The 27,378-nt window shown below is 40.5% G+C and overlaps 1 protein-coding gene across 3 annotated transcripts in view; it reads left to right on the top strand.

Moving 5' to 3' along the window:
* The first annotated feature begins 4,656 nt into the window (after nucleotides 1–4,656).
* Nucleotides 4,657–27,378, top strand: part of Nsun4 (NOP2/Sun RNA methyltransferase 4) — a 50,514-nt gene continuing 27,792 nt past the window's right edge. Inside the window, exons 1-4 of one of the 3 annotated variants that reach the window (XM_071617801.1) lie at nucleotides 4,657–4,956; nucleotides 9,011–9,345; nucleotides 13,085–13,239; nucleotides 17,491–17,651. In XM_071617801.1, coding sequence (XP_071473902.1) covers nucleotides 4,864–4,956; nucleotides 9,011–9,345; nucleotides 13,085–13,239; nucleotides 17,491–17,651 — 744 coding nt within the window. In that variant the 5' untranslated portion in view covers nucleotides 4,657–4,863. Of the gene's footprint in view, nucleotides 4,957–5,696; nucleotides 8,195–9,010; nucleotides 9,346–13,084; nucleotides 13,240–17,490; nucleotides 17,652–27,378 lie in introns of those variants that run through there. The other 2 variants (XM_027937686.3, XM_071617800.1) reach the window with 2 other exon arrangements.

Genomic DNA, 27,378 nt, shown 5'->3' on the forward strand with positions numbered 1-27,378 from the left:
GGCTGGCTTCATACTCGTGATCCTCCTGTCTCAGCCTCCTGAGCTGCTGGGATTACAGGCCTGTGCACTACTCTTGGCCATCACTAGGCCCTTTTAAAATATTTTTTAAATTTTGAGACATGATCTCAGTAAATTGCCAAGGCTGACCTTGAATTTGGGGTCCTTCTGCCTTATCCTGGGATTACAAGCATGTGCCACTGCACCTGTCATGTTTTAAATTGCAGGTCATGGGCTGGAGGTATAGCCTACTGGTAGAGCACTTGTCTGGAATGTGCAAGGCTCTGAGTTTGATCTCCAGCAGCACACACACTCAATTCAAAATGTCAAAACTGGTGCAAGAATAATAAGAATATTTTGCTGGGTTGTGGAGAGCCATTCTCACACGTGATTGGGCGACTCCCAGTTTGGGTCTGAGGCGCTCTGACTAATCTGTGTCGGAGCTTTCCCGGCCCTCTCCTGATGAGAGAACCCGTCCGTGTGGGGGTGTGACTGACCACTGACCCCGGGGGCCAATCACTGACCCTGAGCTTGGAGTGCGGCCCCCCTCAACCTTCATTGGATTGAATTCTCCCCTGAATTTCTTGTTCCCCAATAAAAGGTTACTCCCTGGCGTGCTCGCTCGCTCTCTCTCCTGCTAGCCCTGAGTAATCCTTGCTGCCCTACGGGTGGTTCGAGGTTGGAGCCAGAGAGGGGAGCTGTCTTGGACCTGGTCATAGAAAAAGGTAACTGAGTCTGTGTGTTTTATTTCTATCTCGCTAGTTAACTTTTATGCCAAGAACCTCATTAATGAAACCAGTGCGCTGGCCGCATGGTGGACTGGGTGTGGTATTGCCTGCCTGTAATCCCAGTGGTTTGGGAAACTGAAGATAGCAAGTTCAAGGTCGGATTCAGCAATTTAGCAAGCCCCCAAGTAATGAGACCCTGGTGTTTAAAAAAAAAAAAAAAAAGGGTTAGGGATGTAGCTCAATAGTAAAGAGCCCCTGGCAATCCCTTCTACCTGCCCACACCCTACACTGCCCCCACCCCATCCCCCCTCCCCACAAAGAGTTGTTTATTTATTTTGGTATCAGGGACTGAACCCAGGAGTGCTTAACCACTGGGCCACATCTCTGGGCCTTTTAATGTTTTATTTTGAGACAGGGTCTCTTAAGTTACTTAGGGCCTTGTTAAGTTGCTGAGGCTGGCTTTGAACTTTCAATCCTCCTACCTCACCCTCCTGAGCTGCTGGGATTATAGGCGTGTACCACCCTGCCCAGCAAGAATCAAAAACTTTAAAAAGCACTGTTCTCAACCTAAGCACACTTGACAATGTGGGTTGGATTATTCTTTGTTTTGGGCAGGGCTGTCTGGTGTGTTGTAGAGTGTTTAGCAGTGTTGTTAGATGCCAGATGCCAGAAGCACCAGTTTTAACAACCCAAAATGTCATCAGGTGTGATCATATGTTCTCTGAGGGAAAGTCAAAATCACTTCAGTTTGAGAACCACTGCCCTGTATCAACTGAAGAAACTGAATAATTAAAAAAATTTCCATTTCTTCATATCTCATCGTCCCCCTAAAGAAAAACAACAAAAACAATAACAAAAAAGCAAACATCTAACTTCAGGCCCAGATGGCTCTACTATTGAATTCTATCCATCTTTTAAGGATGAAATAATGCCAATCATATGCAAATTCTTTCTGAAGTTGGGACACTTCCTAAATTCATTTTATGAAGCTGACATTACTATGATGACAAAATCAAAGATATTACTAGGAGAAAAAACTGCAGACAAATATCCTTCATAAACTCAGATGTGAGAATTTAATATATGAAAATAATATGTCCTGAACTAATTTCAAAACTACACTAAGATTTCATCTCACTCCAGTCAGAATGGCAATCATCAAGAATACAGGCAACAATAAATGTTGGTGAGGATGTGGGGGAAAAGGTACACTCATACATTGCTGGTAGCACTGCAAATTGGTACAACCACTATAAAAAGCACTATGGAGATTCCTCAGAAAACTTGGAATGGAATCACCATTTGACCCAGTTATCCCACTCCTCAGTTTATACCCAAAGGACTTAAAGTCAGCATACTACAGTAAAGCAGTCACATCAATGTTTATGGCAGCTCAATTCACAATAGCTAAACTATGGAACCAACCTAGGTGCCCTTCAACAGTAGATGAATGGAAAAAGAAAATGTGGTATATATATTCAATGGAATTACTCAGCTTTAAATAAGAATGAAATTATGGCATTTACCAGTAAATGGAGTTGGAGAATATCATGCTAAGCGAAATAAGCCAATCCCAAAAAACCAAAGGCTGAATGTTTGCTCTAATATGCCACTGCTAATTCACAATAAGGGTGGTGGGGCATTAGAAAAGAATAGAGTTACCTTAGATGAGGTAGAGGGAAGTAAAGGGAGGGGAGGGGATGTGGGGATAGGAAGGATAGTAGAAAGAAATAGACATTATTACTTTATGTATATAGGTGACTGCATGACCAATGTGATTCTACAAACTGCACACTCAGAAAAATAATAAGTTATATCCCATCTATGTATGATATATCAAAGTGTATAAATGCATTCTACTGTCATGTATAACTAATTAAAATGAATTAAGTTTTTTAAAAAGCAGCCAATATGATGCCAGACAAGGTGGGACCCATCTATAATCCCAGTGACTTGGGAGGTTGAGGCATGAGGAGAGGAAGGTAAAGACCAGCCTGGTCAACTTTCTTTTTTTATATTTATTTTTAAATTGTAGTTGGACAAATATCTTTATTTTATTTATTTATTTTTATGTGGTGCTGAGGATCGAACCTAGGGCCTCACTTGCTAGGTGAGCACTCTACCACTGAGCCACAAACCCAGCCCAGCCTGGTCAACTTGATAAGACCCTGTCCCAAAATTAAAAAGACAAGAGATCTAGTTTAGAGGTAACACTTGAAGAAAATCAACAATCATTCATGATTTTTTTTTCATTTATGATTTTTAAAAATCTCAGTAGACTAGGAATAAAAGGGAACTCCTCAACCTAGTAAAGGATACACACACACACACACACACACACAACTACAGCTAACATTTAATGGTGAAATACTTGAAGGCATAATGGCTAAGAATGGGAACAACACAGGAACATTTCCACCACCATTTTTATTCAGCAGTGTACTGGAAATCCTAATCAGTGGAATAAAGCAAAGAAGAGAGAGAGAGAGAGAGAGAGAGAGAGAGAGAGAGAGAGAGAGAGAGAGAGACATATGGAAAATAAATGTTCTTATTTACAAAAGACATTAAAAAAAGCCTGAAGCAGGGGCCAGGGTTGTGGCTCAGTGGTAGAGCACTTGCTTAGCACATGTGAGGCACTGGGTTCAATCCCCTGCATCACATAAAAATAAACATATAAAATAAAGGTACTGTGTCCAAAATCTAAAGAGATTTCCAAAAAAGTTAGTACCAAGTTAATTTCCAAAAGTAATGATCGAATTTTGCATCAGGATACAAGATCAATACACAAAATCAAATCAATTAAACTTTAATATGCTAGAATTTCTTGGCAAATGAACAAAGTGAGCCTGTCACTTCAAGCAAAATAATTCACTGTATTTGTTCCCAGTAATAAAACAAACTTTCAAACAAAAATTAGGATTTTTGAAAAATTTGTACCCACTGTTGTAAGCTTAAAAGTTTCCTAACATTTGGAGCTGGGGTTGTGGCTCAGCGGTAGAGCGCTTGCCTAGCATGTGCGATGTCCTGGGTTTGATCCTCAGCACTACATAAAAATAAATAAATAAAACAAACGTATTGAGTCCAACTACAATTAAAAAATAAATATCTTAAATTTCCTTGGGCTGGGGATGTGGCTCAAGTGGTAGCGCGCTCGCCTGGCATGCGCGGGGGGGCTGGGTTTGATCCCCAATACCACATAAAAACAAAAAATAAAGATATTGTATCCACCTAAATACTAAAAAAATAAACATTTTTAAAAATTTCCTAACATTTAATCATTTTTGTGATACATTAGTGATATTAACATTTTTTTTTTTTTTTTTTTTTTAAGATGAATCTGGTCTAGAAATTGTATGGGTTTAAGCGATCTTCTGGCCTCAGCCTCTCAAGTTGCTGGGACTACAGATGTGTGCCACCGTACCCCATCAAATATTATTTTGGCTGTATTAGAGATCAACCTAGTCAGTGTCTCACGAACGCTAGGCAAGCTCTCTACCACTAAGTTACATCCCCAGTCTTTTTTTCTTCTGCTACTGGGGATATGAACTCAGGGCTTCCCTCATCCTAGGCAAACTAATACAGAGCCACAACCATAGCCCTTTATTTATTGGTACCGCGGATTGAACTCAGGAGCACTTAATCGCTGAGCTATATGCGCAATCCTTTATTTTATTTTGAGACAGGTCGCGCTGAATTGCGTAGGGCCTTGATAAATTGCTGGGCTTGCCTCAAATTTGCGCTCCTCCCGTCTCAGGCTCCCAAGTCGCTGCGATTACTTGCGTCGCCACAGCGCCCAATTCCTTCCTGCGACTTTTTTTCCTCCTAACTTCAAAACTCAATCACCAACTCCGGTTCTCTCTAATCCTCTAAATGGGTTAAGAGCCTTTTCGGAGTCTTTAGCACTGCTCCAAGGATCTAGGCCGAGCCAACATTACGAGTGCCAAGTTGCTCTTTTCTAGTACGCCTCTGGCCTCGCGCGATTTGACTTGGCATTTAGAGGTGGGCGGAGCCCTGGGAGAGAGTCAATTCCCTTCCCCTTTCCTTCTCCTACCCTTCAAAGTAGCGCACATCATTTCCCCGGAACCCAAGGAACGGAAGCTGCAGTTCCGGTCGGATTTACCAGGCGACGCACGCTGATATGGCTGTGCCAATACTGAAGGGCGTCCGGGAGCTGCTGAAGCATGCGAACTTCGCGCGGGTCCCGAGAAGACATCGACATAAGAAGAAGTGGGTAAGGTCTGGGCGGGGTCTCAGCGGGGAAGCTTTTCAGCTTCTGCATTTCTTAGACGCCTCAGGTGAATTCGATATGCCAGTCCCATTAGAACCCCTGGGCCGCTTTCTCTCCGCCCTTCAGGGAGCGTCAACGCCTCACGTCTGTTACGTCACTCCCCCTGTCTGCCTTTTATTCGTCACAAATCTTGGACTCTTTTTCCTGTTAACGTAGTAGTGTCCCGACTCCGCCTCTCTAAGTTACGTCATCATCTCCGCCCTCATTCTTTCCGTTATGTCACCATCTTTTCTCTCCTGTGCTTACTTTTCCCTGGGCCCTCATTACCCCCTCCTCTTCCCTTCCTCTTCCCTTCCTCTCCCCCATCCCTCACCCTTTCCTCCCTTTTTATTTCTCCCCCCTCCCCCCATGACTTCTAATCCTCCTTTCCTTCTTGAACTTTCAACTGGGTTGACCTCACCCTTCGAAAAACGTACTAACGATTTCCCTCCCCCTCCTGGGTGTCCGTTGCCCTGCGGGAAAAGATTGAGCCCCCTCCTCACCCTCGAGCTGCCTCAGGCGTCCAAAACAGGTTACAGCGACCACCATAACCAAACTGTGGGTCCTTCCCCAAATGCAGGCAAAAGGTGCAAAAACCCCCCTCCCCCCAAAGACCCTTGCTCTTGCTTCACCGGCATGTCCCCCAGCTTACCTCCTCGGATCTCTTCCCCGCCCCCACCCCCACCCCCACAGGAGAGATGTTCTTTTGAACCCTGTTCTTCCCCACACGTTGGAAGGCCGTACTGCCACGGGCCCAGACACTCTAGTTCATCTCCTACAAACCCATGTTTTGACCGGTTCGGCTTTCCGGAGTCACCCTCTGTCCGTCAGCGGAGCACGGTTTGCAGCTGGATCAATTCCCCAAGAAAGCAGCATCCTTGTCCTCCAAGTCCTTACTTTGAGCAGCAACCTTACCACTGTTGCTGCGGTCAGGTGACCTCTCCTGTCACTCATCAGGCCCCAGGAACCAGCCCGGTGACCTCTCCTCAACTCACTCATGTTTGCTTAGAAACTGGCCCCTTGATTTCACCTCCCTTTATTCAGGGTTCCCAGGGAACTTGTCCCATAATTTCACCTCCTCTTACTCATAGGCCCCCAGGAACTAGCCTCATAATTTCATCTCCCCTTGTTCACCGGCCCATGGAAACTAGACCTATATTTTCTCCAATCATTTCTCATAAGGTTTTGGAAATTGGGACCATGACTTCCCCTCTCCTTTCTCACTGGTCCTCAGGGAGAAGTTATAATGACCCTCCTCTTTCCCCAGCATCTTCCCCAGCTACTGGCAGCCTTTATCAGGGCCACCTTAAGCTTCCAGATTCTTGTGAACCCAAACCACAGCTTGACCAGTCCATTGGGAAAAATTGTGGCTGCCAACTTTCTTCTCAGGCGGGCATGTCTGGCTCTCCTAACTCACCTGAGGAGGGCTCTTTTCATCTTCCCCCAGAGGCCCACATATCTGCCCCTGGGACCGCTTACTGTGCCATACACCTATCTCCTGAGAGTAAGGGTTCTCCTTGTTCACCTCAGTCTCAGGTTTCCGGGAAGCCTTGCTTTGATCCCCTTCTCTCCTGGGAGACTGACCAGAGCTCTTACCTCTTTGTAACCCCAGGCACTGTGATTTCTGGTCCTCCCTGTCCTCCAGAATCGTCTCTTCCCCAGTGTCCCTATTCTGGCCTGTGCTATTCTTCACACTTGGGCAACCAGTTTATAGCTCCACCCCAGTCAGCCCCCCGCAGAAGCTATAATGAACCTCCTCTCCCTACCCCAGTTTCCCCACAAATGAAGTCCCCCAAATTCTCAGATTTAAGACAGCAGCATATTCTCCACAAATGTCACTCCGTAGTTAACACTCCCCAGCACACTTCTGGCCATCCCAAGCCCTCTGAGGCTGGCACCTCTCCTCTGCCTCCCTCCTGCTTCTCTGGTCCTCGTGTGGAGCCATCTGTCACAACTCCTTTAAATTCTTGCCCAAAAGAACTTCCCCCAGGAACTGCCTTACCTGCTATGTGCCCTGGAATCGTCAAAACTATTGTCCCTACTTCCCTTCCCCTTTGCCTTCCTTGTGATCCTGTCATACCCAATAGTTATCCTAAGAGCAATGCTCATCGACCTCCCTTAGTTCCCCCCTGCAATACCCACCTATACTCTGTGGTTCCCACCACCTCCCATCCCTGCCAACTTCCTGGTTCCCTCAATTGCTCTACAGTTCCTCCCTGTGGCACCTATGGCACTCCCAGGGGTCCACCTGTACTCCACTGCAAGCCTGTGGCGCCTCCTTGTTCTACCCATATCTATTCTTTTATCCCTCTGAGAACACCCTTTGACCCCCAGTCTTTACCCATTATTCCCCGAGCTCGGCCCTATCCTGATACTATCCCCTGTGGCCTTCATAACTATTCTGTGGCCTCTCAAGGCCCCTCCAGAATGCCACTCCAGATCCCCTACAGCTGTCCTTTGCCTTCACCCAAGAACTCTATCTGTAGCAATGATCCCAGCTGTAGTTCATCCATTGTTACCAGTGAAAATCATGTTAATGAGAGCAACAACAGGACTGTCTCCAAAAAAAAAAAGTAATATCAAGAGTCCAAAGCATAGTGAAAGTGGGAGCCAGAGCTCGAGTCCGTACCATAGCAGAAGTCGGAGCCAGAGTCCACAAGATAACAGAAATCAGAGCCGGGGTCAAAGTAAAGTAGAGGACGAGACTGAGAGTCCCCAGGTTGACAGCAGTCAGGACCAGAGCAAGAGTTCCGACCATGGTCGAAGTCGGAAAAAGAGCAAGAGTCCCCGTAATGGTAAAAGTCAGGGCAGGAGCAAGAGTCCCCAAAACAAGAAGAAAGGTCAAGGTCGAAGCAAGAGTCCCCGCACTAACAAAACCTAAGGGCCAAGTCAGAAGACTGGTAACAAGACAGACTACCAGCGATAACAAGTATTCCATCTGCAGCAACCAGGACCAATTTGTGGACTCCTCATCTGAAGTCTTCATTTGCCTTTTAATCTACCTTTATTTTCTTCAAACCTGACTTATGTCCCTCACTGCTGTCCCCATAGCAGTCATCCTAGAAGTCTCTGTCTTGATTCATATCTCAAGGTTCTGTGAACTCTCCTTATCCTACCCTTCTTAGAGTCTGGGAACTCTCCCCAAATTACCCTCAACACTTTGATTCAGAGCATTATGATTCCAGACACTGCATAATCTTTGGTAAGTTACTATCATCTCTTCATCAGTTGTGGAAAGTTATTATTATTTTTTTTTTTTGTATTTTCCGTAGGGCTACTATTGTTGTATTCAGGTAAGCTAGTAGACATAACAGACTTTAGAAAGTAGAAGGGCTGTTTAGAGGAAAAGTGTTTTGATTTTAAACCCAAAGCCTTCCCAGGACCACCATAGTTTATTTCAGAAATAAATACTGTAGTGCCCTTAATCCATGGTTTTGCTTTCCATAATTTCAGGTAACCACAGGCAACCATGGTCTGAAGATCTTAAGTGGAAAATTCCAAAAATAACTTCATAAGTTTTATTTTTTAATTTTTATTATTTTGTGGCACTGGAGCTTGAACCCAGGGGGGTCTTAGGCTGGGGTGAAGCTCAACATTAGAGTACTTGCATAGCATGCTCAATGCCCTGAGTTCAATCCCCACCACTGCAGGTGGAGATGGGGGCCAGTCTGGAGTTAAGAGGAATTTAAGAGAATGGTCATTCAAGAGAGGACTCTTGAACAGAGCCAGTAGAAGTTTGGATCAGTGGTTAAGGACCCTTGGGTTCAATCCCCAGAAACAAAAAGACCGACATATGGTGAGAGCTAGAGATTCCTTTGCTTCCTTTCATAGACCTAAGATAGGAAGGCCAATTCCTTACCATTTTTCTCTCTTATACTTCTTTGTTAGGTAGAGGCAGATGCAAAGGTGGGAGTGGATACTAACTGGATCAAAGTTTGCCCCTGAGCTCTGAGATACTGGTGGGGTCAGACAGTAGGGAATAGAGGCAAGACTGGGAAGACTGCCCTTTCTCTTTTAGGCAGCAACAGAGCCCAAATTCCCTGCCAGCCAGCTTGCTCTGCAGAATTTTGACATGACCTACAGTGTGCAGTTTGGGGATCTTTGGCCATCGATTCGTGTCAGTCTTCTCTCAGAACAGAAGTATGGTGCACTTGTCAATAATTTTGCTGCTTGGGACCATGTGAGTGCTAAGCTGGAGCAGCTGAGTGCCAGGGACTTTGTGAGTGATGCCATCTCCTGCTGGGAATTGGAGCCTGAGAATGGCCACTCTGCAACCCTGTCCCCAGCCTGCAGTCCAAATCTTCGATGCTTCACTTTTGCCAGAGGAGATGTCAGCCGCTTCCCTTCTGCCAGGTAGGATCTGGAGCCATGACTGGGATTGCCCTACCAGAGGTAGAATGAAGGTTCCCAACTTCTGCCCTCTGTGATACGGATCATAATATTGCTAATTTTCTGGTGTGCTAATTGCTATTCATAATGTTATTCCGTTTTGTTCTGTCAACAGCTTGATGAAATAGGTAAATTATTACTCCTCTTTTACATTTGAGGAAACTGAGGTGCAGAGAAGTTAAATTACTTACTTCGTTTAGCTTCTTTGATAAGGTTAGTATGTAGACCCAGGTAACCTGCTCCACTGCCTTCTATAGGAAACAACCACCTCTTACATGAGCATTCACTGCACCCTGTCCAGTTAAAAAGCTTGTTATTCACAGCTGATTTTGCCCTCACAGCCACCCTTCAAAGTAAGTAGGACAAATAATCTTAGATACCAAAGAGGAAGTGGATTTTCCTAAGAAATGGACTCTGCCTAAGGGCACAAGTTAGTGATAGACCTGGAAAAAGAAAAAAATTTACAGTCTCTTGATCCATTACTCATATAAATGAAGTTGAATGAGAAAAGACTCCAGAATCAAGTGCTGATTGTGTGTTGAGAAAAGGAGAAAAGGAGAGCTCAGTGTTATAGGATGTGGAAATTGATCTTTGAATGATTGATTGATTCATTCAATAAATATTTATTTTCTACCAAATACCAGGCATATAAGTGCCTTGGTTACTAGTACACAAACCATCAGGGAGCTTCCGGTATGGCAAGGAAGACAACTATTAAAAATCTCTTTATGGGCTGGGGATGTGGCTCAAGCGGTAGCGCGCTTTCCTGGCATGCGTGCGGCCCGGGTTCAATCCTCAGCACCACATACAAAGATGTTGTGGACGCCAAAAACTAAAAAAATAAATATTAAAAAAATTCTCTCTCTCTCTCTCTTTAAAAAAAATGAATATTAAAATCTTTTTTAAAAAAATCTCTTTATGCCAAGTGTGGTGGGACATGCCTATAATCCCAGTGACTTGAGAGGCTGAGGCAGGAGGATTGCAAGTTCAAGATCAACCTCAGCAGTTTAGTGAGGCCCTAAGCAACTTAGTAAGATCCTGTCTCAAAAAATAAAAAATGGGCTGGGCATGTAACTAGTGGTAAAGTGCCTCTAGGTTTAATCCCCAGTATCAAAAACAAATAGTTTGTGCTGGGCACAGTGGCACATGCCTGTGATCCTAGCTACTTGGAAGCCTGAGGCAGAAGGATTTCAAGTTTGAGGCCAGTCTGGTTAACTTAGACTGTTTTTCAAAATAAAACAACTGGTAGAGCACCATTGGGTTAAATTCTTAGTCTTGCCCCAGTGACCTCCAAAATCCCATTAAGTCCTATGATTAGAAGATCTAACCAAATGTTTTCTAAGGAAGTAAAATTTAAGCTAAGACCTGAACATTGGGGTGAGAGGTGAAATAAGAGGCTATAGAAGCAGGCAGAAGGCAGATTATAAAGATTTTAAAGGCCATGTGAAATTTTGGACTTTTTCTCTAAGAGGAAACTCTGAAAGAGTTTAACCTGGGGAATGACATGACCAGATTTGAAATTTTAAAATATTACTCTGGCTGTAGCATTGAAAGATTGAAGGTGGTCAAGGGTAGAAATAGAGATATAAATTAGCAATTGTCCTTGTTACGGCTTGAGAGAAGGCTGAATGCTTGAGAAAAGTGAACAGTGAGACTGGAAAAGTATATCTGGAGGGGTGTGTGGGAGAACCTCTACTATCTACAGCTTACATTATAAGGAAAAGGGATTTATCTGATAGCTCAGGGTTGCTGGCCAATAGTTGGGATTGCCAGAGCTGAACTGGATTTGATTCTGACTTCACCACTTATTAGACCTGTGACCTTGGATAACTGAGCCTTGGCTTCCTGTATTACTAGATAACACTATAGCTCATTAGGTGCTAGCCACTGTTCTAAATTTTTTTTTTTTCAAAGTTGCCGAGATCCTCCTGCCTTAGCCTCTTGAGTTGCTGGGATTACAGGCATGTGCTACTGTACCCAGTTCTAAGTTCTTAATTTATATTACTTCCTTTAATTCTCATAATAACCCTATCTGACAGGTACTTTATTGTAGATAGGAATAACTAAGGTACAGAGAAGTTGAGTAATTTGCCGAAAGTCACACAACTAATGAGCAACTTGGCCGAGTTTGAAATCCAGACAGTCTGACTTTGGAATCAAGCTTTACCTGTGTTACTGGGTCGTGGTGAGGATTAAATGAAATTATGCATATTAAGCATCTAGCATAGTGTCCTATGATATAGCATTCATAAATGATACCTCACTATTAATGGTATTCTCATCAAAATTATGCCCAGGAACATTTTAGTGATTGTGTAAGGGAGGATAGGTTGAACCAGGAATTGAGATCAGTTCTGAGCTTTGGCTTTAAGCACTATGTGGTCTCTTAAGTTTCATGAGGTCCTTGGCACCCATTCCAGAGGCTTCTATTCATAAAGGATACTTTGGGAGAAGTGAGGTAATAGAGCTATTACAGTGAACAAAGCAGACAAAATCCCTTGCCTTCATGGAGATCACATTCTATCTACCAGGGTGAGATAGAGAAAGGAAATACACACATATAAAGTAAATAAGTACTTTAAAGAAAAAAATGCAGGGCTGGTAGAACACTTGCCTAGCATGTATGAGGCACTGGGTTCAATCCTTAACACTATGTAAAAATAAATAAATAAAATAAAGGTATTAAAAAAAAAAAGAAAAAGAATGCAGACTAAAGACACAGAAGATGATGGGAGGGGCTGGGGTCGTGGCTCAGTGGTAGAGCACTTGCATAGCATTTGTAAGGCACTAGGTTCGATTCTCAGCGGCACATAAAAATAAGTAAAGGTCCACCAATAACTAATAAAATATTTTTTAAAAAGATGATGATGGGAATAAAATACTGTTATTTTAGATAGAATATTAAAGGAATGCCAGTGTCTCTAATGAGGTAACTGTGTGTGTGTGTGTGTGTGTGTGTGTGTGTATAGAAGGATACTGGACATTGAAACCAGGGCCTTCTGTATGCTAGGCAAGCACTCTACCACATCATCATTATGTTTTATTTTGGGACAGGACTTTACTGAGTTGCCAAGGTTGACCTTGAACTTGGAATCATCCTGCCTCAGCCTCTTGAGTATTACCTGGGTTTACCAGTATGCACCACAGTGCCTGGATTGATGAGTATCTTTTGAGGACAGACCTGAAAGAAGTGAGGAAGCACATCAGGGATATTTAAAGGAAAAGTTTTATAGGCAGAAAGCACAATAATTCCAAAAGCCTGAGATGGGCTTGATACAGTGGCGTACGCTTGTAATCCCAGAGGCTGAGGCAGGTGGATCACAAGTTCAAAGCCAGCCTCATCAAAAGCAAGGCACTAAGCAACTCAGTGAGACCCTGTCTCTAAATAAAATACAAAATAGGGCTGGAAGTGTGGCTCAGTGTTCCAATGCCCCTGAGTTCAATCCCTGTTATGTCCAAAACAAACAAGCCTGAGATGGGAGCACGCATGGCTTTTTTAAGGAATACCAGGGTGGCTCTCATGGCTATATTAGAGTGAATTGATCTGTTTTAAAAGAATTGCTTTGGATGTAGATGAATGAGTGAGTATAGGTTTGAAAAATTAGTTTTTTGCTGAATGGAGCTCAATGGCCCCTGAGGGCATGGATTAGGATCAGTAGGTGTCCTAATTTGGAATTTGACAATCAGGTGGTCTCTCTTCCAGGCTTGGCAGTCTGGGTGTCATGGACTACTACCTGATGGATGCTGCCTCCTTGCTGCCTGTCCTGGCTCTTGGTCTACAGCCTGGGGACATTGTTCTTGACTTATGTGCAGCTCCTGGAGGAAAGACACTGGCATTGCTTCAGACTGGCTGTTGCCGTAAGTGAGGGAGCTGGTGTGTTGGGCAGGGAGGGCACCCCACCTTACTTGATTAGGGCACATTGCATTGAATGGTAAGCTTTCTTGTCCCAGTGTCAGAACAGGGACAGTACTAAGTACGTGTAGTTTTTTGTTTGCAATTATTTCCTCCCTTTCTCTGTCAGTGGGTCAGGTAAGATTGCTGAGCCAGGCCTCCTAAGGCAGATTAATGCAATGCTCTGATAAATTGATCACATGACACTTTTACCCCTCTGTATCTATTTATTTTCTCTCTAAGATTAAGCCTCATTTCTTTGGCCAGCATGCTAAAACAATAAGACTGGCCACAGCTCCATTTATAGTTTTATATCTTACTCTTCCGCAGGCTTTTTTTTAAAAATATTTTTAGTTGTAAGTGAACATAATACCTTTTTTAAATTTGTTTATGTGGTGCTAAGGATTGAACCCAGTGCCTCACACATGTGAGGCAAGCGCTCTATCACTGAGCTATAACCCCACCCCTACCCCAGGCTTTATCATCTCTCTAGAATTATCAACCCCACCTTAGCTCAGCACCAGCTCCTCACCCACATATAAATAAATAAAATAAAGGTCCATCAATAACTTAAAAAAAATTAAAAGAAAATAGTTTCATGAAAACTTTTTTTTTCCTTTGTGCCCTGAGAAATAGCCACAAGAGGCTATGATTTTCACATCCAACCTGAATCTTAGCTGGGCTTCTCTTATCAATTCCTGAACTTTTCTGGGTCTGAACCTTTCTGTTCTGGTTTATGTCAGCCCACTTGCACAGTTTTGATTAACCTCCAATTTCATGAGTAATTCAGAGAGGTATCACATTTGGTCTTAGTCTTCTGCAGTTCCAGAAGAGAAAGGATGTTGATATGGGGCTAAAGAGTCCAATGCAGGAGAGCCCAACCTGTGTAGGTTTAGGCCGTGCTAATCTAAGTGCTATGGGAATCCATCAGAGAGGAGATAAGTGAAGGTAAGATTACTTAGAAAAAGAACCTAAACTAAGAGGAGGGAAAAGGACAAACCTTGCTGTTCTAAGGTATGCTGAATTACCGGCACCTCTTCCAGCTTCTCACCCAAGTGACTGAAGAGAAAGAGGCATCATTTCTCAGCTGACCAGCAGCAATTATGAAGGAAGACCTTCTGGAGTTGGCACACTTGAGCTCCTTATCAAGTGACTTTTTTTTTTTTTAACTAGGGATTGAACTAAAAGGTACTTTATCACCAAGCTATATCCCTAGCCATTTTTATTTTTAATTTTGATACAGGGTCTTGCTAAGTTGCTTAGGACTTTGCTAAGTTGCTGATGCTGGCCTTAAACTTGTGATCCTCCTGCCTCAGTCTCTTGAGTCCCTGGGATTGCAGGCATGCACTACCACACCTAGCTCAGCTGACTTCCTAATCCCAGGAAGATAAGATCACAGACTTTCAGTGCAGGAAGGGAACAGAGTTGACCTTTTCCAGCTTTCCTATTTTATGGAAGTGGAAACTGAGCTCTGGGGAGATTACATAGAACCACAATTAGAACCCATCTTTCCTTTTTCTCAGTTTATATCTTCCTGAAAAATTCTTCTAGACCAGAGAATCTGATTTTTACTTCTTTGAGTGCCCTCAAAAATTGGAATATTTCTTTTCAGAAACACTAAGCTGTTCATAGTAGTGACCATTCTTGTTAAATAAGATATATACTCTCCATTTTTTTCACTACAGTTCCTACCCTGGCTTGTCACTCCTTGACTTTGAGGCTAGGTATCGACTGTCATTTATCATCAAGCTTGCAGTAATATTTTTCTTATAGTAGAACTGAGATCAAAATGAGTTATTTCCTGAACCCATGTTTGTCAAAGAAAGAGAAAAAAATGAAATGTAGATAGTAAATCTGAATTAAGTAAACTAAGTGGCTTAAAGAAGAAATGTTTGGGGACTGGGGTTGTGGCTCAGTGGTAGAATACTTGTCTAGCATGCATGAGGCACTTGGTTTGATCCTCAGCACCACATAAAAATAAAATAAAGATATTTATCCATCTAAAACTAGGGAATAAAATATAAAAAAAAGAAGAAGAAGAAATATTTGGGGGGCTGGGGTTGTGGCTCAGGGGTAGAGTGTTCACCTAGCATGTGCAAGGCCCTGGGTTCGATACACAGCACCACATATAAATAAATAAAATAAAGGCATTGCGTCCAACTACAACTAAAAAATAAATATTTTTTTAAAAAGAAGTTTTTTGGCCAGGTGTGGTGGCGCATACCTGTAATCCCAGCATGTCGGGAGGCTGAGGCAGGAGGATTGTGAATTCAAAACCCGCAATAGTGAGGTGCTAAGCAACTCAGTGAGACCCTGTCCCTAAATAAAATACAAAATAGGACTGGGGATGGCTCAGTGATCAAGTACCCCTGAGTTCAATCTCTGGTACACACACACACACACAAATATACACACAAAAAAAATAGAAGAAGAAGAAGAAATTTTTGTGATCTTTTAGTGATAGAAGGTTATACACTAAGTTTTCTATACAGGAAATTCAGGGCTAGTATGAAGGCTATAAAATCCTCAGGGACTTGAGCCCCATTTTTCTTTTTTCAAAATATTTTCCTATTGGCATCATCCTCAGGATTGCCATTATGGTTCAGGTTGGCTATAGAACTCAAGCAAGCTCATTCAAATTTGAGGCAAGAAGAAAGGATTAGATAAGAGAGACTCTTCTCATCTAATGTGTCAGCTTTTAAAACACAACTTCCTAGAAGTCCTACACAGTACTTCTGTCTATAGTACATTAACCAAACAGTCATTTTTTCATACTTAGTTGTAAAAGAAGGCAAGAAATATATTATTTGGGGCACAGTGCCTCCTACCAATAAAATTGGGGTTCCACTACAAAGGAATAAGAGGAGGTTTTTTAAATTTTTTTATTTTTGTACTGGGGATTGTACCCGGGGCGCCTACCACTGAGTGACATCCCCAGCCCCCCCTTTTTTTAGTTGTTGATGTACCTTTATTTTTTTATTTATTTGTATGTGGTGCTGAGAATCAAACCTAGTGCTCACACGTGCTAGACAAGCGCTCTGCCACTGAGCCACAATCCCAGATCCTTTATTTTTTATTTGAGACAGGGTCTTGCTAAGTTGCTTAGGGCCTTGCTAAATTGATGAGGCTGGTTTTGAACTTGCAATCCTCCTGCCTCAGCCTCACACGCTGCTGGGATTATAGGCATTCACCATCACCTCCTGCTAGAGGAGAATAAATTTTGAATAACCTGTAGCATCTACCAAAGATGGAGAGAGCTATATATGTTTCAAGAATAATGAAATGTGATGGTGTATGCCTGTAGTACCAGCTACTCAGAAGGCTAAGGCAAGAGGATCATTTGAATGCATGAATTTGAGACCAGCTGAGTGAGACCCCCATCCAAAAAAAAAAAATTAATAATAATAGAATAGTGGGAGAGAGCATGGTTCTTTAGAAATATTTGACCCCTAAGCAATCTGTCCATCCCTCTTTATCTCCAAGGTATGTTTTTCTTGCTCTTGCCTTGCCCTTGCCTTATAATAAACCTGCCTTAAATGCTTTTAAAAAAAAAAAGTGAGAAAGAAAGAGGAAGGAAGGAGGATTGCTCGATTCTCACTTGGTCTGCTTTATTTATTCACTCATTTACTCAGCCTTTCTGGCCCATGTAGGTGTTTGCCCTTGTGTCCTCTACTCCAGAATGACTAATTTGGTGCTGTATACATAACAGATGTCCTTGTTTCTAGGGTCTACATTGATTGACTGCCTGAGAATTGGTCTGACTGTATATCAGCACCACCATTAGTAGAATGTTCTATTGGGCCATGGCCTCTGAGGTTTCTTTTTTTCTTTTTGGTGGCACTGGGGATTGAACCCATGGTACTTTACCACTGAGCTACGTCACCAGTCCTTTTTACTTTTTATTATTATTTTTTTTGTTTTTTGATTTCAAGGATTGAACTCAGGGGCACTTAACCACTGAGCCACATCCCTAGTCCTTTTTTTTGTGGTGCTAGGCATTGAACCCAGGGTCTTATGATTCTGAGGCAAGTACTCTACCAACTGAGCTATATCCCCAGCTCCCCTAGCCCTTTTTATATTTTATTTTGCTAAGTTGCTGAGGGCCTTGCTAAATTGCTGAGGCTGGCCTTGAGCTGGTGAGTCTCTTGCCTCAGTCTTTTGAGTTGCTGGAATTACAGGCATGAGCCACTGCATCCAACTGAAGTTTATTTTCACAGGCAACCTCGCTGCCAATGATCTCTCTACTGCCCGAACGAGCAGACTACAGAAGGTGCTTCATAGCTATGTGCCTCAAGATATCAGGGAAGGAAACCGAGTTCGAGTCACTTCATGGGATGGCAGGAAGTGGGGAGAACTGGAGGGGGACACCTATGACCGGGTGAGTAATTCCTGATTTAGGATATCTATTGAGCTAAATCTGACCTCAGACCCTGAAGGGATAGGATCTAACCCCTCTATTTAAGCATGTAGGGCTGTCTCTAGACTTGGTCAATTTCCCATGGGTATTTGGACGAAAATAATCATCTACACTAATGTGTTCAGCTTAAATGATAAGCTTCTATCTTCATTAGAGTTGGCATCAAAAATAATTTGAACCTAATCAAATAGGGAAAAAAGTTATTAGACTTATTTCTCAAGTCACTTGGTTACTCAGAAACCTCATGAAGGTAAGTATGCATAAGTTTATTATATTTATTTCTTAATTGTAATACAGCACATGGTGTAAAATTCAGAAACCACAAGAGGGTATCCAGTAAAAAGTAAGTTTCCTTCATACTCTTGTACTCAGCCATCTACTTCCCTAAAGATAACCATTATTTCTATTTTTTTTCTACAACCTTTAAAATATATTGTTTGTAGCATGAAGGCATGTGCCTATAATCCCAGCTACTTGGGAGGCTGATTGCAAATTAAAGGCCAGTTTGGTAAACTTAAAAATAGAAAAAGGGCTGGGAAGCCAGGTACAGTGGCACATACCTATAATCCCAGTGACTCAGGAGGCTGAGGCAGGAGGATTGTGAGTTCCAAACCAGCTTCAGCAACTTACTGAGGCCCTGAGCAACTCTGTAAGACCCTGTCTCTAAATACAAAAAAGGGCTGGGACTGTGGCTCAGTGGTTAAGCATCCCTAGGTTCAATCTCCAATACAAAAAAAAAAAAAGATTATTCAGTAGTTGAGTGCTAAATCAATTTCCTGTATCTATCTATCCATCTCTCTCTCTCTCTCTCTCTCTGTCTCTCTCTCTGTCTCTCTCTCTCTCTCTCTCACACACACACACACACACAGTGTGTATTTTTAAAAAAATAGGATGTGGTGCTAAGGATCAATAGTACTGATTACTCATTATTCTGACCTTTATTTTTTTGTATGTAATATTATATCTTGGGGTTCAATCCTATTTAATTTAGTTTTTATTTGTTTTGTGGCGGTGGAGATCAAACCTGGGGTCTTATGCATTCTAGGCAAGAGCTCTACCATTAAGCTACATCTCTGGCCCATTTTTTATTTATATTTTTGAAGTAAATTACTCTTTGGAGGTTAAAACAATTTCATTCATACTGGTAATGAATGACTACCGTTTTCCTACAACCTGCCAACATTGGTGCTCTCAAATTTTGTTTTTTGCCATACAGATAGTATCTAATTTACATTCTCCTAAAAATGAAAGTATTTTTATATTTTTAAGTTATTCTTTTTCTTTCAATTGGTATACTCTAAAATATTTATTTAAAATATATACTTCTAGGACTGGGGATATAGCTTAGTTGGTAGAGTGCCTGCCTTGAATACACAAGGCCCTGGGTTCAATCCCCAACACCCCCCCAACACACACACAAATATATATATATATATATATATATATATATATTTTAAGATTAAAAATATATAACTATTGTCTCTGTGTTGTCATCTGATAAATCTGTCTAGTTTTTTTCTATCCAGTCTCAACCATTCTTAAGAAATTGAAAGAAAGACCAAGGCGCTTATAGAATCTTGGGTAGGTTTGAGAGACATGCTTCCTGCCTGTTAGGAATCCCTTATTCAGTATTTTTGGCCTGGAGGCAGAAGAACAGTAGAAGAGCTCTGTTTCAGCCTAACCAGTTTCTGTATTATAGGGTCATCACTTACTGATCTTGAGCAAACTGATCTCCCTGAGCTTCAGCCTAACTTCATTTTCCCCGACAGTGTTGAGGATGGAACCCAGGGCCTTGCACACGTGCTCTACTGCTGAGCTACATTCTCAGCCTTTATCTCTTCATTTGTGAAAGTGGGTAATCATACCACATAGGAGTATTATAAAGATTCAGTGAGAATATCTAGGGAAAGCATTTAGTACAATCAGTACCTGGTCATGAAGATTAGGCAGGTAGTAGATCTCATCAGTATTCAGCGTATGCTTGCATAGTTTCAAGAGTTTACTCAGGTTCTGTTTTTGAATACCTTTAATGTTAGAAGTTCTTCCTTTTATGGAATTAAAATCTGTAGAAGGCAAGGATTTTTTTTTTTTTTTTTTTTAAAGCCTTGGTGCTGTTTTCAGTACTTGTTTAGGTAGACTTTGATGCTTTATTGGGGGGGGGCAGGGGTACATCTTTGTAGTTTACTAGAGACAGAGTTCTCGGCGGACACAACATAACATCTTTGTTTGTATGTGGTGCTGAGGATCGAACCTGGGCCGCACGCATGCCAGGCGAGCGTGCTACCGCTTGAGCCACATCCCCAGCCCAAAGGCAAGGATTTTGGATCTAGACTTCTTAGTTTGGAATCCTGACTCTATCACTTACCAATCTGAGGATTTTGTGTGTGTGTGTGTGTGTGTGTGTGTGTTTATTAACCCTTCATTTAAGCTTTAGCTTCTTCATCTGTAAAATGAGGTGAATAGTAGTACCTGTCCCATTGGTGGAGATTAAATAAGAATGCATTTGAGCTGAGCATGAGTGCATGCCCATGATCCCAGCTACTAGTGAGGCTAAGGCAGGAGAATTCATTGAGCCCAAGAGTTTCAAATAAGCCTGGGTAATTTAGTTAGATCTCATCTCAAAATGTAATAAATTTTTTAAAAAGGAGCCAGACACACACCTGTAATCCTAGTGACTTGGAGGCTGAGGGAGGAGAATCACAACTGAGGCCAGTCCAGACAACTTAGCAAGACCCTGTCTCAAAAATAAAAACTAAAAATGTCTAGGGATTCAGCTCAGTGGTAGGGCACCCCTGGGTTAAAAAAGCATTTAGTACAGAACCTGAAATATTGAAAACATTCTATATTATTATCATCACATTCTTTTTTTATTAGTTCTTTTTAATTATATATGACAATAGAATCCATTTTGATATAATTTTAAAAATTGTTTTGAGTTGTGGGTGGACAGAATTCCTTTATTTGTTTATTTTTATGTGGTGCTAAGGATTGAACCCAGTGCCTCACACATGCTGTGTAAGCACTTTGCCACTGAGCTAAAGCCCCAGCTCCCATTTTGATATAATTATGAAAGCATGAAATATATCTTGTTCTAATTCAGACAGATGCCAGTTCCTCTCCTTCTCCTTCCTTCTCTCCACCCCCTGCTCCATTCCTTTTATTCCTTTTATTGGGAGAAACATTTACCTATAGTTATTTTTTTAAAATTATTTATTTATTATTTGTTCTCCTTAATTGTACATGACAGCAGAATGCATTTCAATTCATCGCACACAAATGGAGTGCAACTGGTGGTTCTGGGGATTGATCCCAGCGCCTTGTGCATGTGAGGCCAGCACTCTACTGACTGAGCTATTTCCCCAGCCCCATATAGTTATTTTTTTAAATTAATTTCTTGTGGATGTACCTGATGTGAGATTCACTGTGGTGTATTCATATGTACGTAGGAAAGTTATGTTAGATTCATTCCACTGAATTTCCTTTTCTCATCCCCTCTTCCTTCATTCTGTCTTGTCTACTCTATTGAACTTCTTTCTCTCCCCATCTCTTATTGTTGGTTAGCTTCCACATATGAAAGAAAATATTGAACCTTTGGTTTTTTGGAATTGGATTATTTCACTTAGCAATGATAGTCTCCAGATCCATCTGTTTACTGGCAAATGTCATAAAGTCATTCTTCTTTATGACAATGGAGTAATACTCCATTGTATATATGTACCACATTTTCTTTATCCATTCATCTGTTGAAAGGCACCTAGGTTGGCTCTATAGCTTAACTATTGTGAATTGAGCAAGTGTAAACATTGATGTGGCTACATTACTGAAGAATGCTGATTTTAAATTGTTTGAATAAAGGATTTATACATGACCAGTATAACTCCACATCATGTACAACCACAGGGCCTCTTATTTTTCCTTATTTTCATGAGGAGTAGGATAACTGGGTCAAATGGTGGTTTCATTCCTAGTTTTTTGAGGAATCTCCATATTGCTTTCCAAAGTGGTTGCATCAATTTTCAATTGTACTAACAATGTATGAGTGTACTCTTTTCCCCACATCTTTGCCAACATTTTCTGTTGTTTGTGTTCTTGATAATTGTCATTCTGACTGGAGTGAAATGAAATTTCAGTGTAATCTTAATTTGCATTTATCTAATTGCTAGAGATGTTTTTTCATGTATTTGTTGACCATTTGTATTTCTTCTTTTGTGAAGTGTCTATTTAAGTTCTTGTTTAGTAACCCATTTATTGAGTGGGTTATTTGTTTTTTTGGTGTTAAGTTTTTTTAAGTTCTTTGTATATCTTGGATATTAACATTCTGTTTGAGGTCCAGGTGGCAAAGATTTACTCCCATTCTGTATGCTGTCTCTTCATGCTCTTGATTGTTTTCTTTGCTGTGAAGAAGCTTTTTAATTTGATGCCATCTCATTTATTGATTTTTAAATTTTATATCTTGCACTTTAGGATTCTTGTTAAGGAAGTCTTCCTTAACAGATATGTTGAAGTGTTGGTCCTATGTTTTCTTCAAGGAGGTTCAGGGATTCTGGTCTAATTCCCAGATCTTTGATCCACTTTGTGTTGAGTTTTGTGCAGGGTGAGAGATAGGGATTAGGTTTCATTCTACTACATATGGTTTTCCAGTGTCCCCAACACCATTTGTTAAAGAGGCTATCTTTTCTCCAATGTATGTTTTTAATACCCTTGTCAAGTAAGAGATAACTGTATGTATGTGGGTTTGTCTCTGTGTCTTCTACTCTGTTTCGATGATCTCCATTATCTGTTTTGGTGACAGTACCATGCCATTTTTGTTACTATAGCTGTGTAATATAATATAAAGTCTAGTATTGTGATGCCTCCTGCTTTGCTTTTCTTTCTTGCTAAGGATTCCTTTGGTTATTCTGGGCCTCTTATTTTTCCAAATGAATTTCATAACTGCTTTTTCTACTTTTTAAAAATTCTTTTTAGATATACATGACAGTAGAGTATATTTTGACATATTATACATACATGGAGTATAACTTCCCATTCTTGTGGTTGTACATGATGTGGAGTTATACTGGTCATGTATTTATATGAACATAGGAAAGTCATGTCCGATTTATTCTACTGTCTTTCCTATTCCCATACCCTCTCCCTTCCCTTCATTCCTCTTTGTCTAATCCAATGAACTTCTGTTCTTTCCCCTCCCTGGCTTCTTGTGAGTTAGAATCTGTGTATCAGAGAGAACATTCAGCCTTTGGTTTTGTGATTCTTTTTCTATTTCTATGAAGAATGTGATTGGAATCTGATGGGAATTGCATTGACTCTTTGTAGGCTTTTGGTAGTATGGCAAATTTGACAATATTAGTTCTGCCTATCCAAGAATATAGGAGGTCTTTCTATCAGCTAAGGTCCTCTTCAATTTCTTTCTTTAATGTTCTGTAGTTTTCATTATAGAGGTTCTTCATCTCTTTTGTTAAGACTGATTCCCAAGTTTTTTTTTTTTAAGGCTATTGTGAATGAGATAGTTTTCCTAATTTCTTTTTCAGCAGATTGAACATTGGAATATAGGAATAGGATTTATGGGTGTTGATTTTGTAGCTTGCTACTTTGCTGAATTCATTTATGATTTCTAGAAGTTCTCTGGTGGAGGTTTTTTGTTTGTTTGTTTGTTTTTTGAGGGGGTCTTCTAAATATAGGATCATGTTGTCAGCCTGAAAGATAGTTTGAACTCTCTTTTCCTATTCATATTCCTTTAATTTCCTTCCCTTGTCTAATTGCTGTGGCTAGGGTTTTGAGGACTATATTGAATAGAAGTGGTAAAAGTGGGCATCCTGTCTTGTTCCTGTTTGTAGAGGGAATGCTTTCAGTTTTTCTGCATTCAGAATGATATTGGCCTTGTGTTTATCATATACAGCCTTTACAATGTTGAGTTATGTTTCTTCTATCCCTTGTTTTTCTACTGTTTTGAACACGATGCTATATTTTGTCAAATGCTTTTTCTGTATCTATTGAGATAATCACGTGATTCTTGTCTTTAAGTCTGTTTATGTGGCAAATTACCTCTATTGATTTCCATCTGGTGAGCCAACCTTGTATCCCTGGGATGAAATCTACTTGATCATGGTGCATTCTTTTAAATGTGTTTTTGTATGTGATTTGCCAGTATTTTATTAAGAATATTCACATCTATGTTCATCAAGGATATTGGTCTGAAGTTTTCTTTCCTTAATGTGTCTTTGTCTGGTAATGGTATCAGGGTGATAATGGCTTCATAGAATGAGTTTGGAAGAGTTCCTTCATTTTCTATTTCATGGAATAATTTGAAGAAGATTGGTATTAGTTCTTCAAAAGTCTGGCAGAACTGGACTGAGAATCCATCTCAGGGCTTTTCTTTTTTGGTAGTTTTTTATTTTAATATTATTTTAGTTGTAGGTGGACACAATATCTTTACTTATTTATTTTTATGTGGTGCTGAGAATCGAACCCAGTGCCTCACACATGCAAAGCAAGTGCTCTACCACTGAGCTACAACCCCAGCCCATTTAGTAGGTTTTTTTATTTCTTCTTCTTTTTTTTAATTTTAATATTTATTTTTTAGTTTTCGGTGGACACAACATCTTTGTATGTGATTCTGAGGATCGAACCCGGGCCGCACGCATGCCAGGCGAGCGCGCTACCGCTTGAGCCACATCCCCAGCCCCTGATGTCTTCTTTAATTGCATTACTTGAAGTTGATCTTTTTAATTTTTCTATATCCTCCTGGTTCAATTTGGGTAGGTCATATGTCTCTAGGAATTTGTCAGTATCTTCAAGATTTTTTAGCTTATTGTATAAATTTTCAAAATGGTTTCTGATAATCCTCTGAATTTCATTAGTGTCTGTGATGATATTTCCTTTTTCATCACAGATTTTTATAACTGAGTTTTTTCCTTCTTTTTGTAGTTAGCTTGGCTAAAGTTTATCAATTTCGTTTATTCTTTTAAAAACCCAATTTTTGGTTTTATTGATCTTTTGAATTGTTTCCCTTTAAAAAAAAATATTTTTTAGTTGTCAATGTATTGTTTGTTTGTTTGTTTATTTATATGTGGTGCTGAGGATTGAACCCAGGGCCTCACATGTGCCAGGCAAATGCTCTACCACTGAGCCATGACTCCATCCCTTGAATTGTTTCTTTAATCTCAATTTCATTGATTTCCTTTCTGATTTTTAATTATTTCCTGTCTTCTACTGATTTTGGTGTTGGTTTGTTCTTCTTTTTCTAGGGCCTCAAGATGTAATGTTAGATTATTTGTTTGGTGTCTTTCTGTTTAATTGTTTGAGCTCAATGCTATGAACTTTCCTCTTAGAATTGCCTTCATAGTATCCCAGCTTGATATGTTGTATTACTATTCTCATCTACCTCTAAGTATTTTTCTATTTCTTTCCTGATTTCTTCTGTTATCCATTCATCATTCAAAAGTGTTTTGTTTAGTCTCTAGGTGTTAGAGTGGTTCTTTTTTTTATTATTTTAATTTTTTTTTTAGTTGTTGACAGACATTTATTTTATTCATTTATTTATATGCAGTGCTGAGAATCGAACCCAGTGCCTCACATATGCAAGGCAAGTGCTCTACCACTGAGCTACAACCTCAGCCCCATAGAGTGGTTCTATTCTTTATCTTCAATATCTAATTTTATTCTATTATGATATAGAATGCAGGGTATTTTCTCTATTTTTTTTGTATTTGTTAAGATTTTGTTTGTGGCCTAAAATATGGTCTGTTTTAGAAAATGTTCCATGTGCTGCTAAGAAGAAGTGTATTCAGTCATTGATAGATGAAATATTCTATATATGTCTGTTAAGTCTAAATGATATTTTTTAGTTCTGTAGCATCTTTACTTAATTTTTGTTTGGTATCATCACAATCTTTTTTGTGTATGTGTGTGTGTGTACCAGGGATTGAACTCAAGAACACTCAACCACTGAGCCACATCCCCAGCCCTATTTTGTATTTTATTTAGAGACAGGGTCTCACTGAGTTGCTTAGCACCTCAACATTGCTGACGCTGGCTTTAAACTTGTGATTCTCCTGTTTCAGTCCCCCAAGCCATTGGGATTACAGGCATGTACCACCATGCCCAGCCTATCACAATCTTTATCATTATTTTATTGCCATTTATTGATTCTAGCTATGCCTTTTGAAACAATATAGAATGAACGTCCTCCCATTTCACTTAATAGTGCTTTTAGACATTTGAAAACAGCATTGATGTCTTAAAGATCTCTTCATTGATTTATTTATTGAAGAAATAGTTGTGTGCAATCTACTATTTGGTAGGGATGTGTTAAGCACTTTAGATGCAAAGAAAGCTCAGGGTTCCACACATTCTGGTATCTCCATCTTTTCCCCACCTGCACTTGTCCATCAACTAGAGAGAGGACAGGACCTCAGAACTTTCAGTGTTCATGACAAGACACCCACCCTTACCCTCCCCTCAGAACTTGCCTACATCTCTCCCTCCTTCTACCTCCCGCTTCTTTCCTGTGTTAAATTTCAAATAAAGTGTTTAGCTGGGCACAGTGTTGCACACTTGGGGTCTCAGTGACTTGGGAGGCTGAGTCAGGAGGATCTTAAGCTCTAAGCCAGCCTTAACTATTAACTACTTATGAGTCCCTATCAGAATTTTTTTTTTTTTTTTTTTTAAGAAAGGGGGACTAGAGATGTATTTCAGTGGTAAAGTGCCCCTGGGTTCAATCCCCAGTACAAGGAAAAAAATTTTTTTAAATAGACTTCTATCTCCCCATAAAAGAAATTATGTATTTGCAAGACACATATTTGGGGCTTAGATTCAACTGGAGCATCATCCTGACATTTGGCTAATAATGATGTACATTGGGCAGGACCAACAGAGATGCCTTAGCCATATTACTAAGTTTCTTAAAGGCCTTGCTATTGCTAAAAAGGCTGGCCTTTAACTTGAGATCCTTCTGCCTTAGTCCCCCTAGATGTTTGCCCTTTCTAAATATTTCCTCAGTGCAAGGTACAACTTGCTTTTCTTTCTCCTTTTGACTAAATGAGGTCAACATTTTTCACAGTTGACACTACTGAAGCAATTTCAGTAATATATTAGAACCAAAATATTCAGATATGTTATCACTGATTTATAGTCCTTTTGAAATCACACAACTCAGCTGTTTCTATGCACCAGGGCTTGGGAATCCAACATCCTTAGGTGTACACTGCAGCCATTTTCACCCCAGAGTACGGCTACCTCCTCAGGACACTGAGAAGAAGTAGAGAAAGAATCTGTAGACCTTATTTCTTTTATGGGTTATGGAAATTCCCACAGCTTTCTTTTTATATGCATTTCAGTTGCCCATTTGTTCATCTCTTTATATTTACTACTGTTGAATCAATTCCTTTTATTTGTATATCTTCTATACTGCATAGACTTAGGTTTCGTATTGGGACACAATCTATAAACTTCATTCTTTTAATTGCTGACTTAATCAATTAATGTCACTGATAATATTTGGTCTCAGCTCTCTTTATTTTGTACTAGGGACTGAACCCAGGGGCACTTAACCACTGAGCCACATCTCCAACCCTTTTTTTTTAAATATAATTTTTTAAATTTGTTTTAATTAGTTATATATGACAGTAGAATGCACTTTGATACATCATATAAAATGGAGTATAATTTCTCATTCTTCTGATTTTACATG

The sequence above is a fragment of the Marmota flaviventris genome, chromosome 10 (genome assembly GCF_047511675.1).
Source record: "Marmota flaviventris isolate mMarFla1 chromosome 10, mMarFla1.hap1, whole genome shotgun sequence".
In the NCBI taxonomy this organism is placed as follows: domain Eukaryota; kingdom Metazoa; phylum Chordata; class Mammalia; order Rodentia; family Sciuridae; genus Marmota; species Marmota flaviventris.